Below are 21,774 nucleotides of genomic sequence, written 5' to 3' on the forward strand. Positions count from 1 at the left end.
ACTTAAGAAATTTATGAAAAGAACCTTCCAACATTGAATACATATATACTGTTCCTAGCTCAATATTCCATAAAATGTATTACACAAATATGCAAGATAAAGCTAATAACTACTGTCGGGGAGTTAGCTCGGTAGAAGTAATGGTGCAGACCCAACCCAAGCAGTCAAGACAGGGACACAAAACGTGCAGCAAAAGCTGGTTTGTTTAGAAAAAAATACTGGAAAATAAATAAGCCCTGGCTTCAGGCACAAAATAAATAAAACAATAAATAAATACAGCCTTAACTTCAGGCAAAAAACACAATAAATACCTGCTCCTCTGAACGTTACCTAAACAGAGAGATAACCTAAGTATATGTGTGGTTTACTTCCAGCCAGAGAAACAAAACAGGAGCAATATAGTCTCACCGGACTCAGGGTTGCAGGACAGAACCATACACATCCTTTCACCCCATGGAACTGCCATGAACAGCAGGCTCTGCAGCCTTTTCTGGCCCAGTAAGGACGTCACATGACCGGGGCCTGTGTCCTTATGCGTCGCAATGCAGGCCCCGGTCACATGACGTCCCTCACGTCATTGAAGATAGCCGACAGCGGGGAGCGCAGGGATAGGTAAGTAACAGTGTTTATGTTTGTATCCCCTCTCGGTCTCCGATTATTATACTCTGGGGTCTGAAAAGACCCCAGAGTATAATAATTGTTAATGGGTGTCCACAATGGAGCGTAATACTGAGTGATGGGGCCACTGTGGGGCATAATACTGAGTGAAGGGGCCACTATGGGGTATAATGCTGTGTGCAGGAGCAACTATGGGGCATAATACTGGGTGAAGGGGACACTATGGGGTATAATGCTGTGTGCAGGGGAAACTATGGGGCATAATAGTGCGTGCAGGAATGCGGGGGGGGGGGGGGTTGGTCGGGGTCTTCGGCGTCAGTCGGGGGGGGGGGCATGTCAAAGGTTTGCCACAGGGCCCCGCCATTCCTAGTTACGCCACTGGCTGGAAGCCTGAAGTAGGCTCCCAGGCTTATCCTTTTATTATAGCAATTGCAGGTTCAGGTCCACTAGAGGGACTAATAGAAAAGTTTTTTTAAAAGTTTTGAAAAAAATAAAAAAGTTAACTAAAAATAAAAACCGCCCCCTGCAAAAGTAGATACACATTATGCATCCCCGTACATGGAAATATAAAAAAGTCACTTGTCTCAGAATATGGTGACTCCAAGAACTTTTTTTTTTTTTGCAAAATTTAGGATTTTTTAAGGATTTAAAACATAAAAAAATTATAAATGTGATAATCCCATTTTTTTTCAAATGTAGATTGTTAGCCCCACATAGGGATCACAATGTACTTTTTTTTTTATCTTATCAGTATGTCTTTGTAGAATGGGAGAAAACCCACGCGAACATGGGGAGAACATACAAACTCCTTGCAGATGTTGTTCCTGGTAGGATTCAAACCCAGGACTCCAGTGCTGCAAGGCTGCAGTGCTAACCACTGAGCAACCATGTTGCCCCAATAATCCCATAATTGTACCATCTCATAGAATACAGGTTGACATGTTATTTTGGCTGCACAGTAAATACCATAACAACAAAACCCGTAAGAAAGTCGCACAAATGCAGTTTGTGAAGGTTCCGTACAGATAGAGATTATGAGAATAACTGTTACATGGACCTCATGGCTACAATCCTGTCTGTTAGCCTCATATGGATCTGCACCCTGCAGCCAATGTATTGCAGACATTATGTGGATTGTGAGACTTGAAGCACATTGTTCAATGGGAAGACTGTCCCTGCAAGGAAGACAATGATTGACAGGTAGGTTTAGAATTAGGGAGATACTACCATCACCATCATACACCCATAGACCCCCTCTGCACTACATAAGCCATAGGTAGCACTGGAAAGTCTGAGATTTTTGCCACCATTACAGCTACTGCTACTCCAAACACATGGCCTTTCTTCAAACGTGATTCAACAACCAAGTGAGCATGACCTGAATCCTTTGTAAAAGATGTCGATCAGCTACTGTAATCCTGATTGAGTCAGAAAGGCTGCACAGGCTGATTCAGACTAGTTTCTGTGTGTAAATCCTAAATGTGTGATGCAACTTCAACAATACATAACCTTGGGACAGCTCCTAAAGGTGAAAGTGCATGCTCTGCACACATTATACTGAATGTTCTTTTAACAGGGATGTTTATTTGAAGACCTCCACCAACAATGGCTAAAACTCTCCCAAACTGTATTCTGTGTAGGTATGGACTTTGCATTGCGTGATTATTTTAAAGAGGACCTTTTTCACCACTTGGGGCACATGTGATTTAATACACCTCTAGAAAGGCAACAGTGCACTGAATTCAGCACACTATCAGCTTTCTGTGCCCCCAATGAAGAGCTATCGGTGCTGTTACCGTAGCTCCTCACTGTCAGAAGGGCGTTTCTGTAGTCAATCAAGAACGCCATTCCTTACAGCAGTGTCTATAGCGCTGTACTGTGAGCGATGACGCTGAGCGGTGATGACCGCTGCCCTAGTACTCATCTATGGACGAGTACTATCAGGGGGGGAGGGGGCATCCCTCACCACTCTCACAGTACAACGCTATAGACGCTACCGTGAGGAAGGGCATTCCTGACTGACTGTCAGGAACGCCCATCTGACAGTGAAGAGCTACGGTACCGGCACCAATAGCTCTTCACCGGGGGCACAGAAAGGGAAAGCTGATAGTGCGCTGAATTCAGCGCACTGACGGCTTTCTAGCGGTGTATTAAACTACATGTGCCCCAAATGGTGAAAGGTCCTCTTTAATACTATCATTTATTATATTCTGTTTTGTAGTGTGTTAGGTGACTGTACAATCCAAATAAATACATACACCATGTTCAGTTTATATGCTGGATGGGCATTTCCCTTGTTAAAATTAAAAAAATAAATTTGACCTCAGCACTGTGCCCAGTGATAGGCAACAGTCCACGTTGGGACATCATTGTTGGATACAGAACACGGGGATCAGTCAGATGTGTACTTTGTACAGATGCTACTTTTATTATCATATAACATTCTAACAAGTTGTCATAAGATAGACTGCTCCCTACTTCATCACTGGCTGCAAATCAGCGGTGTCCTCTGGAGAGTGGAGCATCAAATGTAATACTGTCCCGCTGTCCAAAGGGCCTCCACTACAATTGGGCCTGGTGCAAGAGCACTATTGGCCCTATGGTTATAGCAGCCCTGTATAGAAGGAGATTCTTAACTTTAGACAACCCCATTGCATTCATGCTGACCATGTATGACATTGTTTCATAAGTGTACTGAAGCCATATGAAGTCCAGCTAGTTCACATTCATGAGGTTTTACAATAAGTCCACAATAAGAACATCATCTAGCTCTAAAAAGGGTCTTTACCATTCAGGAGAGGAGCAGTATCCTTGTAGATGCCAATTGCTATTCCCTGGGTTCTAATAACAAAATGGAACATATACACTCACCGGCCACTTTATTAGGTACACCATGCTAGTAACGGGTTGGACCCCCTTTTGCCTTCAGAACTGCCTCAATTCTTCGTGGCATAGATACAACAAGGTGCTGGAAGCATTCCTCAGAGATTTTGGTCCATATTGACATGATGGCATCACACAGTTGCCACAGATTTGTCGGCTGCACATCCATGATGCGAATCTCCCGTTCCACCACATCCCAAAGATGCTCTATTGGATTGAGATCTGGTGACTGTGGAGGCCATTGGAGTACAGTGAACTCATTGTCATGTTCAAGAAACCAGTCTGAGATGATTCCAGCTTTATGACATGGCGCATTATCCTGCTGAAAGTAGCCATCAGATGTTGGGTACATTGTGGTCATAAAGGGATGGACATGGTCAGCAACAATACTCAGGTAGGCTTTGGCGTTGCAACGATGCTCAATTGGTACCAAGGGGCCCAAAGAGTGCCAAGAAAATATTCCCCACACAATGACACCACCACCACCAGCCTGAACCGTTGATACAAGGCAGGATGGATCCATGCTTTCATGTTGTTGACGCCAAATTCTGACCCTACCATCCGAATGTCGCAGCAGAAATCGAGACTCATCAGACCAGGCAACGTTTTTCCAATCTTCAATTGTCCAATTTCGATGAGCTTGTGCAAATTGTAGCCTCAGTTTCCTGATCTTAGCTGAAAGGAGTGGCACCCGGTGTGGTCTTCTGCTGCTGTAGCCCATCTGCCTCAAAGTTCGACGTACTGTGTATTCAGAGATGCTCTTCTGGCTACCTTGGTTGTAACGGGTGGCTATTTGAGTCACTGTTGCCTTTCTATCAGCTCGAACCAGTCTGGCCATTCTCCTCTGACCTCTGGCATCAACAACGCATTTCCGCCCACAGAACTGCCGCTCACTGGATGTTTTTTCTTTTTCGGACCATTCTCTGTAAACCCTAGAGATGGTTGTGCGTGAAAATCCCAGTAGATCAGCAGTTTCTGAAATACTCAGACCAGCCCTTCTGGCACCAACAACCATGCCACGTTCAAAGGCACTCAAATCACCTTTCTTCCCCATACTGATGCTCGGTTTGAACTGCAGGAGATTGTCTTGACCATGTCTACATGTCTAAATGGACTGAGTTGCCGCCATGTGATTGGCTGATTAGAAATTAAGTGTTAACGAGCAGTTGGACAGGTGTACCTAATAAAGTGGCCGGTGAGTGTATGTTCTAATGTGATATAGACAAGTGATGCCAGAAGATACTATAAGGTGGAGGATGGTTAATGAATTCCGCCATCTTTTTTCTTTATCTGTATATAAGATATGAAAATATCACTAGGCGATGGGAAAGGCACTTCCAGATATTTCCAGTGACTTTGTACTGCAATGGTGTCTGTCATACGATTGTGCCTCACATAGTAGGACCAGCTTTGCTGTCTGGATGTTCTTTGACTTTGTATTCTTACAATATTTGCACAACAGCAAATATTGAAAACCTTGACTTTTGACAGCTTCACTGTCTCTGTAAAACATGTCAGCTGACCCCAGGTCACTCGTAACAACCTGCTGGGCCAATTTTTTACACTAAGGTAAATTTCACGTATTACTGGTTTTGAAAAATCAGGTTTTAAAGATTTATAGATTTGTTGTTGCACTAAATGTCCTATGTGACCCAGGAGAATAATGGGAACAGAACAGGATTAATATGCATCATATTGCACAATCTGAGATTCTGGGTATTGGCATGTACATGACAGATAGATGTATAAGAATACCTGGAGGCTGGTTTCACTGTGACTCCCTATTAACTCTACAATGCAACCAGTAAAATAATTCCTATGCTACCCTTTAGAGAATAATTGGGGAAATCTGCACCACTGGTGAACAAGCCATTTCCTACTATAATAGTCATAAGTGCTGTTTTTTTGCAGCCGTCACCACTTTTCAAAAAGTGGGTGGAATGGGAGGTCCAGCGAAGAGGCTTGGGCATAGTCATGAATATGGTGAATCCATTGCCATTGCAGGCATCATCAAGACAGATGTCTAATGTGCCAATCTTACTGAATCAACCTTAGACTAAGGCCCCAAATAGCAAAGCGCAGCACCCCCCCCCCCAAAAAAAAAAACAAAAAAACGCTAATACATTGTGTTTTTTTCCACAGCGCTTTTCATTGCTATTTTGCAAGGTTTTCCTCTTCGGACTTTCTGCCCCTATTATACCTACATGGAAATTAATGAAAACATAGCACACAGGAGTCAGAGAAATCATTCAACAGCACATGCACGACTCTAGATAAATAGCCCCATCATGACAGGCATGTCCCGATCAAAACACATAGAATCAAACACAAAAACAGACTCAAAAGAGTCCAAAGATAAGGACATTCAACATATACATATAAATATATTTATTAGTAGCAAAAAACATACAGATGTAGACAGTACACACATAGACACTAAAAGTACATACTGTACAAAAAACAGGACAATCCAAGAGGGAAACCTGTGGCACGGATCAACATACAGCCTGTACAGATCAACTGTACAGGCTGTATCCACACAGCGGGATCCTATGTGAGCACTTTTGACTACTCAGACATGGGTAAGGTACATTGCTAAAAAGTATATGTGCATATTAGAGACTGACTTCTAGCTGAGGCTGCGACAGGACATTAGATAGATATTCTATCCTACTATTTAGTTGCCTGAATGGCTGAGATTGGATCTCCTGGTTCGCATTTTTACATACTTACGTTTAAGATAGACCTTCTCTTTCACTACTCAGCTGTCTCTGGATTGTGACTGGATTTTCTGGTCCACCGTTTATTCCTTTGTCTTACACACTTGTGTTGTCACAATATATTAAGAACATTGATGTTGGTTATTTATCAAGTCTCATATGTTGATCCGTGCCACAGGTTTCCCTCTTGGATTGCCCTGTTTTTTGTACAGTATGTACTTTTAGTGTCTATGTGTGTACTGTCTACATCTGTATGTTTTTTGCTACTAATAAATATATTTATATGTATATGTTGAATGTCCTTATCTTTGGACTCTTTTGAGTCTACATGGAAATTACCAGCGTTTCCGTAGGTATATTTGACATGTGGCAATTTTTTAAAACGCAGATTTTTTTGCTGCTGATTTTTTTTCTGCATTGTGTGGACAGGATTAGGGGATGTTCACACAGAGTTTTGAGGTAGAATCTGCCTCATAATCTGCCTGCAAAAACGTCTCCCATTCATTTCAATGGCAATCCCTTGCTTTTTTCCCCACTAGCGATTTTCTTCAGCTATTGGGAAAAAAAGCGACATGCCCTATCTTCCCTCGGATTCCGCGGCTTGAGGCTTCCTCCTGATTAGGCCCATTCATGCAGACCTAATCAGGAGCGGGATGCCGACACACTGGATTGGCATCCCATTGCGGCTAGCCACACGGAAAAGTCACACGGCGGCAAAGGTTTCCACCGTATGAATTTACCCTTAGTCAGATACTGTAAATCTCAATTTTGTATTGCCAGGGAGTTTCCGCTTCAGCCAAAACGCTGCACTTTCGCGTCGTGGAGTCCCAGCCTTAACGTGTTTGTGTTTCGAAGATTAAGAGATTAAATGTTACCGCCCTATTCTGGGATTTTGCTACCATATAGGCAAAGCATATTATAGTTTTAGGCTACAATGAAACTGGAACAGTCACTTATATAGTCTAATATAAAAGAATAATAATATTTATTTGCATTATAAGCAATTCAGTAAGGACTGCATCGCTACCTGTACATGAATTATACATAAATTATGTTTTGAAATGATGTTCAATATGTTTGTACCAGATTCTTGCACAAGATGTGCAACCAAACCCATATTGCAAAACTGCAGGCACTTGTATTGCCATCTGAAGATTGTCTACATAGCAAATACCTTGCATGGTAGCAGTGGGAACAAATCAGGTAATAGATATTTTTTTAAATGCTTGGAGGTTTTAATAATTTGGAAACTTTTTTTTCTCTCCCTTTCAGTCTGATCAATGCTGACTTCTGCGTGGGATCTGTATGTATTGCATTTGGAGGAGTTCTAGGCAAAGTTAGCCCGGTGCAAGTGTTGTTAATGACTCTCTTCCAAGTGACGCTCTTCTCTGTGAATGAATTCATTCTTATAGATAAGCTTCATGTAAGACACACATCTACTTTCCTATCAGATATATCAACTTGTAACTGCTTCATATGAATCTTGCCTTTACTGTAAAGGGGACATCCACTTTGTATGACTCTGAAATTAAGGTTTATTTTGAAACTTATATCCACAAAAAGTGCCCCAAATAGGTTTTTGTGCCAGCTTTCCTTTTGAACTCACAGTGGGTCTTCTGCTGGTTTCAACCAGTGCATTGTAAGACTAAAGCCCCACATATCATCCCACAGCAAAAGCGCAGCAGGAAAAGCCATATCGGCAATGCATCAAATTCTCTCTAGAATCCCCTCCACAATACAGTTTACACCACGTGGGGCCCCGGCCTAAGGGCTCGTTCACATCTGCACCCAGGATTCCGTTCTGCAGGTTTCCGTTTCCTGCACAAAACAGGGCAGGAGACGGAAACCTGCCGGCATGTTTGTATCCCATTCATTTGAATGGGTTTAAAAAGTGTCCGGCTGTGAGCGCCGGTGAGCGTTTTATGCGCTCCGTGGCGAAACGTTTTTTTTTTAACCAGACACAGAGTCGGACATGCAGTACTCTGTGTCCGGTTTAAAAAAAACTGTTTCGCCATGAAGAGCCCAAAACGCTCACCGGCGCTCACGGGCGTACTCGGCATGACAGGTTTCTGTCTTCTGCATGCAGAAGACGGAAACCTGAAAACGGAGTGCCGAACGCAGGTGTGAACCCAGCGTCAAAGAAAAGGAAAGGTACTTGAAATTCAATTAAATGTTGTTAACAAGAAGATTCATACCTTAACCCTTCCCAACACTATTACCGCGGACATGGGGTCTTTAAAAGATAGCGGCCGCCATGCCACAGGGAATCCCAAGCTCCCAGGCCTGTCATAGGAATATATCTATGGAGGCTGGTGTATGAATTAATGTAGCGAAAGTTCCACAGACTGCAATGCAGTTGTATCAGAAGATTGTAGGCTAAGTTAGTTCACACGGGGAGCAGTAAGGCGAATTTTGGCACCGAGAGTGATGTGGGGATCCGCGTCACTCCCGGGTCAAAACCCGAATGCCACAACTGTCGTGGCTTCCAACGGTCGCGGCTTCCCCCTCCGGAGCAGACTCAAATGAATGGGCCAACTCCAGAAGTTGTTGCCACCAGGCGGACGCCGCAGCTCAGTGAGCCGCGGAATCCGCCTGAAGAAAGGGCAGCCCGCTTCTTTTTATGTTGCCGCTCACAAAAAAAGTAGCCTAGCAGTCTCCATAGACCACTATTGTGAGGGCGCGGATTATGACGTGGATTACGCGCCATAATCTGCCCCCTTAGTGCCCGTGTGAACTAGCCCTAAAGCTCCCTTGGGGGAATAATAAAATAGTTTAAAAGAAAAGTTTAAAACATAAAAACTATTAAAACCTAAAATTTCAAATCCCCCTCCTTTCCCTAGATTTGAAATAATGATAAATACATAAACAAACATAAATCTCCAGGTCCATAAATGCCCATTCTACAAACATATACAAATATTTTCCTCATACAGCAAGGCCATAGCGCATGGAAAAAAAAAATCTAAATAGTCAAACTGGGTTTTTTTTCACTGTTTTGGCTCCCAATGCCTCAGAAATGGTATAAAGAAAAAGTAAACCTGGCCTTGCAAAAAGTGTGCTTTTTGCACGCTAAAATAAAAAAAAAACATGACTGTCAGAATATTATTTTACATTTTTTTGGTAAAGTTTTGGATTTTTTTTACAGGACAAAATGTAAAAAAAAACAAACAAAAAACCATAGAATACAGGTGACATGTTACTTTGGCTGTACAGTGAACAGCGTGAAAGCCTGTAAGAATGACACACAAACACAATTTTTTTCCCAGTACATTATATGGAATATTAAATGATACCAATACAAAATACAATTTGTCCTGCAAATATTAAGCTCTCATATGACTCTGTGAGTATAAAAGTTACGAAGTTATGGGGTCTGGTGGAGAGTCAAAAACAAAAATTGAAAAATGCCTGCGGTGGGAGGGGGGGTTAAAGGCTATAGACCATTGGGCCATTTTTTTTTATTGAACTGTGTGCATTATGGCCTAATAAGCATTTTTGTAAAAAAAAAAATTTAAGAACGTTGGACTATTTTTGGCTTTTGCAGCATGCACATATGACATTACATATATGGTATAACCTGATAATATCATCTCCCTACTAAAGTATAATCTTAATTTCAAGATTATACCTGATCGATTGGGGGTACATTACATTATAAATCTAACACATAGGATCCAAGGCAGAGACCCCAGACTTAAAATACATAGTAAAATCTATCAGGTGGGCACTCTGATGTTTAGGTCTGTAGCCCCTCTTTGCTCATAAAGCTGACATCCCTTTTATTGTAAGTGTATTTAATATGTGCAAACCTCAGATGCCATAGTCCAAATGTTTTTAATAGGGTTGAGCTGATCTTGAGATTTCAGGATTGATTTTAAAATCCGATTTCCAATCATTTTCCAGCCGATCCCGATCGTGATTGTGAAATTTGCTCGATCTTTGCTGATCCAGATCGCTCAACCCTAGTCAATGCTTCTCTATGGGAAAAGTAACTTTTAGGGTAGAGTGATCTTGAGATTTCAAAATCCGATTACCAATCATTTTCCAGCCGATCCCGATCGTGAAATTTGTTCAATCGCTGATCGGGATTCGGGGTTCTTTTCCAATCCCGATCGCTCAACCCTAGTTTTTAAACAAAAACCCAGTTTCTACGATGCTTCTTGGCTCATAATACATCAGTGGCAGAAATCTGAGTGTCAGAATTGGATATATGCCATAGATCCTGTTGTAAATATGTGTTGGATTTGTAAAACCATGTATAATATGTTGGGTATCCCAAAAGCAGCACCACAGTGGTAGAAAAGTAGTATTCATTAGCTGACATGGCAGGTCAACTTATATCACTATCATTATTGCCTGTTCAGAAGACCAAGTGTTGCTCCAGTATGCTGACCATTGTGCAGTCTGTCTGGATTACAGTTGGATTTAACTTGGATCCATTTAATGTTAATGGGGCTACATACTGCAAAAATTGGAGCATATCCTAATCTGATCTATTTTTTTTCGATCAGATTTCCTCATACCGCACACTGAAGAAACTTTGTCCCCAGGGTCACTACAGATGATAAACTGTAGACTGTGTGAACAGAGCCTAAGCAGTCACTGAAAGGTTGCTGCTAGAGATGAGCGAACACTGTTCGGATCAGCCGATCCGAACAGCACGCACCCATAGAAATGAATGGAAGCACCTGGCACGGCGACCGGCCGCCGGTAAAGTGTACATGCCAGGTGCTTCCATTCATTTCTATGGGTGCGTGCTGTTCGGATCGGCTGATCTGAACAGTGTTCGCTCATCTCTAGTTGCTGCAGGACAAACCAACCCGTAGAAATAATTACAACAATAAATTGCAGAGTATTAATTAGGTGGAGGTAAGATGTGCCCATTTTGACGTCACTAGGAATGCTGCGGATGCAAATTATTTTCTGAGGCCTGGGAGTTGTTCATGTACAATGAAATTAATTCTTCACACCAAGTTATGCAGTGTGACACCATTTTTTAATTATCCTTGAGCAATAATAAGTCTTTATGATCAAACTGGTTTTAACATTGTGATGAAATGAAAAGTTATGAAACACACTATGTTATTCTCCATCTTCCCACAGGTCATTGATGCCGGAGGCTCCATGACAATTCACACATTTGGGGCGTATTTTGGGCTGACAGTCGCTTGGATCTTAAGACGTCCACGTCTTAGCGAAACTAACAACAAGGAAGGATCACAGTATCAATCTGATATTTTTTCTATGATTGGTGAGTGTCTTTGTTCCAAAGGACATGAGACTATAATTTCAAAAGGACAGTATTTATACCAGTCCCTTATATATTAATGACCTGTCCTTAGAAAGGTCACATGGTACAGCAGCAGCTCAGTCCCATTCAAGTGATTGAAACAGATCCGCAATACCAAGCACAACCCCTATGATACAGTATGTACAGCTCTATGCTTGGTATTCAGTGTTCATCTGAATACTGGGGCCTTTTTAACCAGCTGATTAGTGGGCATCCGGGTGTCAGATCCGCACCAACGACATATTGATAAGTTTGAGGAATCGCTTTAAGACTGAAGCCCCATGTTGCAGAAATGCAGCTTTTTTTGTTGCAGATTTTGTTGCGGTTTTTTGAGTCAAAGCCAGCAGTGTAAGAACTTTTTATATATTTCCCATTACTTTTGTAAACATGCTTGGCTTTGGCTCAAAAAACCGCAACAAAATCTGCAACGAAAAAACATGCGTTTCCGCAACATAGGGCCTCAGCTTAAAGGGATAATGTTGAAAATGTTTGTCATCAGCATGTGTCCGATTTGTATCAGCAAGACAATTCTACATGTCCCCAATCAGAGCCCTATAAATTCTTTCAGATGTTGGATGTGAAATCTATGGTCATATTATTATTACATATTAGAAACAAGCAGGCCAAGTAAGAAATATAATAATGTTTTTCAACCACATATCCATACATCCAGCTATGTATCCATACATAGAATGGCAGAGATATACCATGGTTACTGTAGCAGTCCGTTCCTAAGATCATTGTCTGTCGCTTCAGGATTTAAGTGCAAACTTAGCCAAGAAGAACAGTAAGAGAGTCTTCTATACAATAGTAAGCTGGTAAATAACCTGTCAGTCCCAGGTGTCCCCTGGTTTATGCTGTAAACCTTCACTACTTTGACACTAGTTATAGTTTTGGTTTCCTAATGTCCTTACATACTTACGGTATTTATTTTTCCTAGTCCTTTTAGTACTGTTGTACAGTAGAAGGCGGCTAACATGCATGTGTAACCTATAACTCACTAATACATTGTATATAGTTTATACAGTGTAACATGGTGTTTAGTGCCCTCCTGCATCACATCATCCAAAGACAGCACGTTAGAGAATTATACGTAATACTATTCCCTAACAGAGTAAACGAATCGGAGATAGAAGACTGAACAGTATATTCACATCAATGAAAGACAAACCAACCAAAACTTGTGATTTGTGACACTTTGTATCTTTTCTATTAATGCAGGAACCCTGTTTCTCTGGATGTTTTGGCCTAGCTTTAACTCCGCTATATCACATCATGGAGATGCCCAGCACAGGGCTGCCATTAACACTTATTGTTCCTTGGCTGCCTCTGTCCTGACAACCGTGGCCATTTCCAGTGCGGTAAATAAAAAGGGTAAATTAGAAATGGTAAGTCTGTTCATTTACCAATAGGCCTAATAATGTATAAAATATTCCCACACTTGTGGAACTATTACTCACAATTTTTAAAGAGAACCTGTTGTCATGTTTGTGGGGACTATATAGTATTAAGCAGCTAGGATTTAGAGTCCCAAATCTGGTAATGTCATGACAAAGCCAAAACCTTCTGGATATAAAAGAGAATGCTTTCATTTAGCACAAAAGATCTCAAACGGAACCTGTCTCCAGGTTTGGAGTTACAAAGCTATCAGTATCATGTTATGCAGCTGGGGTAAATGAAGTCCTACAGGCAGCCCTTTTCTCTTTGTATGTTTCGTACGGAAACTGAACGGAAACCACATGGACCCCATTGTAGTTTATGGGGTCCGCATGTTTTCCCAGGTAACCCCTTTTCTATGCGTATAGGTTTCCAACCCAAGCAGACTTCCCGAACGGAAATCCGAGCGCAGATGTGAACCGGGCCTAAGCCTTCACACATGGTGTTCTCTAAGTTTTTCTGTTGCTAGTATCCCCTATGGCTGCAGCACATTTTACATTTGTCTCTGAAGCTGTGGGCGTATACAATAAGGATGATACTGCCCCTCTCCCCTATACTACTATCTCTTTAGATGTAATTCTGCCAGGCGTAACTGTAAAATAGCAAATTAATAGATTAGAAAACACCAAGACAACATGATATAGGAGATCAAGAGACACTGGACTGTAAATACAGGATATGATACAGCTAAAATGATCCCTGACAGAGGAAAAGTGAATTCTGAGCACAATAAGCTCCTTGCTGTCTCTTATTGCTTATGGAGTGTTAGCCCTAAACAGCCAAAAGTAGATACAAGTATATAGTAGGCATAGTAAATGCAAGCAGGACATTTCTCTCAAAAACCCATTATAGTCTATTGGGTCTGCAGTTTCTATTGGTAACTGCTTTTTAAGAGGATCGGGTTTCCGTTTTTCAGGTCCCCAAGCAGACCTGAAGAACGGAAACCCAAAGGTAGGTGTGACCCTAGAAGAAGCAGTTTGCAGATTTGTGTGGAGACTATGAGGAAAACAGCCCATCCCCTCTGCACTGTATTAAGAGACCCGTCCCTCCTCTCTCAACTCACTGTGAATTTGTCTTGCTTTTTAATGGTATCTATGGAGGGGACTTCCCTAGTAGCACAGAGTGAACAGCAAATTATCTAAAAAAAGGAGACATATAGTGACACGAACCTTAGAGCGATTTTCATGTAGAAAACAGCAACATTTTTACATTTTGGCCCATAATTACATGATCTATTTATTAAATTAGAGTAAGTTAGTGACCAATTAAGGGGTCTCCCAGTGACAAACATTTATGAACTATCAGTTACACATGCTTAAATTCAGTGGGGACTCCGCATCTTGAGAATACAGTATTATGCCTAATATTTCAGTGGAGACGTGAGTGCTGTTTCATCACCATCACTGACCTGACTCTAAGGGTGCATGCACACTACGTAACGCCGGGCGTGTATGAGAGCCGTACACGCCGGCGTTACAGCAGGGCTGCCGAGCACTTCCCATTCACTTCAATGGGAGCGCTCGTAAACGCCGCTGTTACGAGCGCTCCCATTGAAGTGAATGGGAAGTGTTCGGCAGTCTGCTGTAACGCCGGCGTGTACGGCTCTCATACACGCCCGGCGTTACGTAGTGTGCATGCACCCTAATAACTTAGCCTTTATATGGTTTGCCCACTTCCCAGTATGGATCAATTGGATATAACAGCCATGTAGCAAGGTTGCATGGCCTCTATATGGAGCTCTGAATGGAGGAAGGCAGCCATGTGTGAAGGGGATGGAAAAAGCGTGAAGGAAAGAATCATTTTATTACTTAGATTAAAAAAATCCCCAAAAACAAGTAATGAAGTCAGACGTGAACTTAGGAAATAGCTAATAGGTAAGGCGGGACAGAGGCTTTGATAATAATATTTCTGATGTTCCTCTGTGCCGCACCTAACCTTAGTGTACATAATTATATTGTGCTGACATGCCACAAGCATATTATGATACAATTTGATCAAGTTCACTGGGATCACTCATAACCTTAACATGACTCGGGAAGTAAACGAATAACCTTTCTATGAAACCTAAAATATTGGGTAACTGATTATTATTATAACTTCATTATAACACAGTGTAAAAGTGGTCCCTCAGAATACAGTATTTTCTATATACAATGGTCTTTTCTGGAGCACTTTATCTTGAAACCAGACTCCACATTATATATCCACTCTATGTTAGTGAAAGGCATGCACTGACTGGGTGACTAGTAGTGCCTTCCTATAGTATGGCGCAGTACATCTTCTGTATTTCTCTTTACCTGAACCAGGATCAGCTCCATGTTATTTTTGAGTATACTGTACATACTATTCCAGAACCTTGAAAAAGCAGCTGTCACTATCATAAAAAGTGATTTACAGCTTCCAGCAGCTTTTATGTGTAAGAGATCACTATATCTATATCAGCTATATAATCTGCAGATTTTTCTTTTTTAATCTTGATTTTTAGACATTTTTGGTGATACTTTGAAGTCTTCAGAACCAATTGCTAGTTTTTCATAGAGTTATACGTTACGATGGTTTCAACTTACAATGGTGGTCCCTAAAGGAACTAATATTATAAATTGAGGAACCACTTGTTATACATGACTTGACACCATGCTCTTGTGAAATTATGAATTTTGATTCTCCTCAGAGCTCAGTGGGATTGGGATTCACATCACTTTAGTGCATGGTGGCAGAAACCCAATGTGTGGAGTGCCCAATGGTCGGATACTTATGTTGCACACAGACGAGGCATACGCAGAAATCATAGGATACAGTGACAAAACAAAGAATGGGACCCACTGAGACTACCAACAAATTAGTAGTATTTTACCATTGCATTAAACCTCTATTAATACTGAGACGCTGTGTGGGCCAGCACAGACCATGCTCAGCAACTCTACTCTGTAGGGCCTACAACAAATATATCAATAGGGCCCATACCCTGACCTGGTTACACCTGGCATTGTTTTCCAACACTTGTCTTTATTAATAAATGGTGATGTATATATAAGGTGTTGGGATTGAGCACCTTATTTTTCTATGTATACAGTATATACCAGTGATATATCTACCGTATACAGCTACAAATCCTCTGCTGCTCTTTACATACTACATGCTGAAAACTTGGCCTTTGTATCCACCTCTAAGGGAATCTAAGGCAAATGGATGTTTACAGCAACAATGAAATGTGTGACCCAACTCCTTTTTATGATGACCTATACTCACGATAGGTCATCAATAGGAGGTCATGGGGGTCCAACACTTGGATTGTGACCCCCACTGATCAGCTGTTGGAAAGGGCTGTTGTGCTCTTAGAAACTTCATGAGCCCTTCGCTGTTTTCATTGCACACATTTTGTTTCATAGTGGACCACTCCAAACAGCTGATCAGCAGGGGTCTTTGTTATCAGACCCTTACTGATCGCCTACTGATGATGACCTGTTCTGAAGATGGGTTATCAATATAAAGGAGTTGGGAAACCCCTTTAACTCAATGAAGGAACTATGTCTGAGAGCAGGAGCTCTATAGAAGGTGTGCCATTTCTTCTAGCTCTAGACGTGGCTTAAAGCTTGATAGTAAATGTTACAGCTGATAATGTACACTATTAATGCAGTTCCATGGGACTGTGCGCCATGCCTCCCAGTATCACTTATATCTATATATTACTTTATAGCAAAAGCCAGGCTCATTTATAAAATGCTTTCCTTATGCAGGTGCATATTCAGAATGCAACCTTGGCTGGAGGGGTCGCAGTTGGGACAGCAGCAGAAATGGTTCTGACAACATATGGATCTCTGATAGTTGGATTTATTTGTGGAATAGTTTCCACCCTTGGATACGTCTACCTTATGGTAAGTTATAAGGTTAGGTATCTTCATTATGGACTCAACAATGTGGCAGATTTATTAAGCCTTATCATAATTTGTCATTTTTTGGAATAATTCATAACTGAAATCTACACCAGATATATAATGGGAAACATCACAGAACACTCAAAAGCTTCCTAAATCAAATCCATATCCCATGGGAACTAATAAAATATTACTTTTATTTACAAGTACTCCAAAAAACACCTGAGAGAGCTAGGCATGAGAGAGCTAGGCATAAACGAACTGGGCATGAGAGTGCTAGACATGAGATAGCTAGGCATGAGAGAGCTGGGCATAAGAGCAAGGCATGAGAGAACTAGGCATGAGAGAGATGGGCATGAGAGTGGTAGGCATGAGATAGCTAGGCAACAGAGATCTGGGCATAACAGCTAGGCATGAGAGAGCTGGGCATGAGAGAACTAGGTATGAGACAGCTAGGTATGAGAGAGCTGGGCATGAGAGAACTAGGTATGAGACAGCTAGGTATGAGAGAGCTGGGCATGAGAGAACTAGGTATGAGACAGCTAGGCATGAGAGAGCTGGGCATGAGAGAACTAGGTATGAGACAGCTAGGCATGAGAGAGCTGGGCATAAGAGAGCTAGGCATGAGAGAGCTGGGCATGAGAGAACTAGGCATGAGATAGCTAGGCATGAGATAGCTAGGCAACAGAGAGCTGGGCATAAGAGCTAGGCATGAGAGAGCTAGGCATGAGAGAGCTAGGCATGAGAGAGCTGGGCATGAGAGAACTAGGCATGAGACAGCTAGGCGTGAGAGAGTTAGGCATGAGAGAGCAAGGCATGAGAGAGCTAGGCATCAGAGAGCTGGGCATAAGAGCTAGGCATAAGAGAGCTGGGCATGAGAGAACTAGGCATGAGATAGCTAGGCATCAGAGCGTTAGGCATGAGAGAGCAAGGCACAAGACCTAGGCATGAGATAGCTAGGCATCAGAGAGCTGGGCATAATGGCTAGGGATGAGAGAGCTGGGCATGAGAGAACTGGGCATGAGGGATCTAGGCATAAGATGGAAAATGTGAATAACAGAAACATTGCACAAGATAGTTATCCCATGGGAAGGCAAGGAGTCCTAGCATCATGGATGACTATGATGCTTGGTGTCCAAGTGACTAGACGAGGCTCTGGCAAGGAAACACTGCTGATTATATGGGCTGCATTTTGGATGGGCTTGAATTCAGCTTTGTTCAGCACAGCATTGTTCAGCACTTGACTGTATTAAGGATCTGTTATACAGCTGCATAATATGGCCATACTGTAACAATTAATTAATTAATTAATTAATTAATTAATTAATTAATCCTTTGCCTGCCCTCCCCCCCCCCAGTGCCATAATAGTATACTGCAAGGGGTCGAGGAATGGGACGGAGAACATGTCAAATGTTCACCTTGGGGCCCAACCATTCCTAGTTAAGTCACTGAGCAATTATTAATTACGCCACTGAGCAAATGTTAATTTTATTTTTTACTTGTTTAGCCTTATTTAAAATAAAAAATTAATACATCCCACTGAACAACCCCTTGAATTCGAATGCAGTAACATGTATTTTTATTGATAAAACAAAGTAATGTTTGGTTTTGAACATTTGAATCATTTTGGGTTTTTTTCCAGCCCTTTTTAGCATCCAAAATTAACCTGCAAGACACCTGTGGTATCCACAATCTCCATGGGATGCCGGGAATAATTGGAGGGATTGTAGGAGCGGTAACGGCAGCTTGTGCTACTGTTGACGTATACACAGCGGAAGGGTGAGTATACAGCATATTCTTTGAGACTTCAGCTTTCATTTCCTGTGCTGCATAAAACAAAGATGAGGTTTGACTGGTTACTTTAATATGTTCAGGGTTTTTTTTCTATTGGACAATTTTGCTAAATTTGATGGTATTTTACTAAATACTGGTTAGTATTTAGTACTCCTGTCCAGTCAGTATCAGTTTTTCTTACAGAATCTCAAAATGTGAACAAAAACCAAACACTTAGTGTCGTTTTATGCAATGATGCCTTCTGCGTTGTAATGGAATTGCACCATCTAGTGTCAAATTTGAGGAATGCAATGAGAATGCAAAATTTAATCTGAAAAAAAAAAATCGGCTCTTCTCCAAAAACAATGCCACTGTTGTCCATGGGATGAATCTTCTATTGCAGTCAGTCTCATGAATAAGTATGGAATGCAATACCTGTCCATGTATAGATGTACAAGGGTGGAGCTGTTTCTGGAAAAAAAAACAGGGATGTCTAAAAAGTCTTGGACAATAACAAACTGCGCCTTAGAATGCTTGTGAATGTGTCATTAGAGTATGCCACTATTGATAGGTGGGGGTCACAATCTAATGGTATCTTTTATTCATTTCTCTAGATTGAAAAATATGTTCGGTTTTGATGGGGAATATGAAGACCGAACTCCCAGCATACAAGGAGGATATCAGGCAGCCGGTATTTTCGTGTCCCTGGCGTTTGCCTTTGTGGGAGGGACTCTAGTAGGTAAGGACAGCATACAGCACATCCATATCATTTACATAAGTCAGTTTGTTTAGACCAGCATTTCTCAACCTTTTCAAGCCAAGTACCCCTTTGGCAAAAAAGATGAGTGTCCTCAATGGACACTGGTGTCATGTGACAGATCCTGGTCTCTATCTAAAGTGGGGAAGAAAACTGGTGTGCCTAGTGCACCAAGCAAGTCTCTTTGCGTATGGGCAGGCACAAACTAAAAGTTCTGAAGGTATTTTATTTTCCAACCTGGTTACTCAAAGATCATAGATCAGTATCCGTCAGTCTATTCAGCACAGGCTACCTGCTGCTGGAGAGGAAACCTGTGCCCTTAACCCTGACCCAACATCTTCCAAGAAGAGATTTCCTTAAGGCGGACTAAACAGGAAAGGAGGGGTCAGGGATGGGCGCGCACAGCCAATCACTTCCAGAGATTCCTTTTAACAGTTTTATTACGCACGACGTGTTTCGGGCACTGCCCTTTTTCAAGAGCAATATAAACTGAGCAGTAGTCAGAACTGATAAATCTCTGGAAGTGATTGGTTGTGCGCGCCCACCTCTGACCCCTACCTTCCTGTTTGGTCCTCCTTAAAGAAATCTCTTCTTAGTACTCCACACTATCTGTAGCAAAAGGGGAAAGGCTACTGCCGTTTACCGTGAATTACAACTATATGTGCTACTGTGGTGTTGTGACATTTTCACAACCACAGAAGGTAAGAGGTTAATTATTAACCATCTAACTCCTTGGATGTCTACCACTTACTACACTATATTGGCGCTCTGTGTCCCTCCCTATTCATTTTCCAACATCTTCTGATGCCTGTCTCTGCTTAGCTGCCACTGTGCTTAAGTAGTGGAAGATGGTGGGTGGTTTTGGTGGCATTAGTCCCCCAAGGAACCTCAAAACCTGAGCACTCACTAAATCTGCCACTTTCAGAGGACTGGTTCTCAGCCAGGTATAGAACCATTGGTTTACACCACAACAATGTATAAGTTGAGGTATTCAGTGTGTTTAACTTAGAGTAATGTCTATGATTGAAGCCCCCCCCCCACACACACCCACACCCAAATGGCCAGTGATTGGATGCAGCAGTTTTATGTCTGTTTTGGGACATCATTTCTGGAAGCCAGTACTAGCTCTGCACCCCAAAGTGTTGAAAGGAGAGCAGCGCTGTTTTGGAAAGGTGACTATTACTTTTTAAACCACTGTGACTTCTGCATTACAGAACATATTACAGGAATAAACAACATAACTTTGTCCTGTATGTCATTTTTGGAGAGAAACAGTATTAAAGCTTTGAGGCAGGTCGTGCACATTTTCCGATTTTCCGGTGATGTTCTGTTTCCCTGTTTCCAAAAACAAAGTGTCACCAATACTAGCCCCCTCCCCACACCCCATCATACTTACCTGTCTTCCTGTCCGAATCTTCTGGGCACGGAACATTCCTTCTGGGAGGCAAGCTCCTTCTCATCTTGGTTTCTGCCGAACGAACATGAAAACTTAGACATGTAGGTAAAGTGTGGAAAAAGGCACAGGATTAGAACTGGAACCAGCCATGTGTTTCCAATACTGACAACCCCTTGTGATGTTTTATTGTGAATAATGTCTCTATTTCTGTGATACAAGTTTACGAGGTGTTTAACTGATTATTCTTTTTTTACTCAACTCCTTTAGGACTGTTCCTGAAGTTGCCATTTTGGGGGGATCCCTCAGATGAGAACTGCTTTGATGATGCTGTGTACTGGGAGGTAAGGGTGCTGTAAGGTTATTGTATCATGTGCACTAACTACTGTGAAAGACTTATTGAATGAACCTTATTGGTTGAATGAGTTTGAAAGTCCTACAGGGGTCAGATCAATATTGTTACCTTTTCCTATTTGTGAAAAGAAATAGAATAGATTTTAAGTTACTGTCCAACCCATGATAGATCCTTATAACATCACTTGGCCAAAGTACCTACCTATAGGTGCAACTAAAGAAACAGTTTAGCTGTCCTCTTTATGGAAATAAATGCATATGTATAACTGATGGAAATAAGTTGCAGAGTCAAATAAACTGACCATAGACAATTTACCTTTTTTCTTTACTATACTAACTCCTTAATAATGGGCATGTTTATAATAGGACAAAGATATCATATATACATTAATACACATGTAGTACAGCAATTCATATAACTACTAGGTTCAAATGTGGATAATAGAGGTGTAACTATAGGGGAAACAAAGGTTATGGGGTCCTAAAGGTCCCTCTGCCAAATACAAGGGATCAGAATTTTCTGCAATGATGTCCATGGTCTGGGTTACGTCTCTCTTCAAAACCATGTGTTTTAGAGCTATAGACATAACAATGATCATTGATGGTCACCTTTGTGGCTAAATTACTGAAAGGGTTGTACAACAATGAAATATCAATTTATTCCATTAGATTA

The 21,774-nt window shown here is 41.6% G+C and overlaps 1 protein-coding gene across 1 annotated transcript in view; it reads left to right on the top strand.

Moving 5' to 3' along the window:
- RHCG (Rh family C glycoprotein) overlaps positions 1 to 21,774 on the top strand; it is a 45,688-nt gene that overhangs the window by 23,069 nt on the left and 845 nt on the right. The window contains exons 3-9 of the mRNA XM_075273286.1: positions 7,494 to 7,644; positions 11,325 to 11,472; positions 12,733 to 12,899; positions 16,686 to 16,823; positions 18,467 to 18,603; positions 19,212 to 19,336; positions 21,018 to 21,091. Of these exons, the coding sequence (XP_075129387.1) occupies positions 7,494 to 7,644; positions 11,325 to 11,472; positions 12,733 to 12,899; positions 16,686 to 16,823; positions 18,467 to 18,603; positions 19,212 to 19,336; positions 21,018 to 21,091 (940 nt within the window). The remainder of the gene's footprint in view (positions 1 to 7,493; positions 7,645 to 11,324; positions 11,473 to 12,732; positions 12,900 to 16,685; positions 16,824 to 18,466; positions 18,604 to 19,211; positions 19,337 to 21,017; positions 21,092 to 21,774) is intronic.

The sequence above is a fragment of the Leptodactylus fuscus genome, chromosome 5 (genome assembly GCF_031893055.1).
Source record: "Leptodactylus fuscus isolate aLepFus1 chromosome 5, aLepFus1.hap2, whole genome shotgun sequence".
NCBI classification, from domain to species: domain Eukaryota; kingdom Metazoa; phylum Chordata; class Amphibia; order Anura; family Leptodactylidae; genus Leptodactylus; species Leptodactylus fuscus.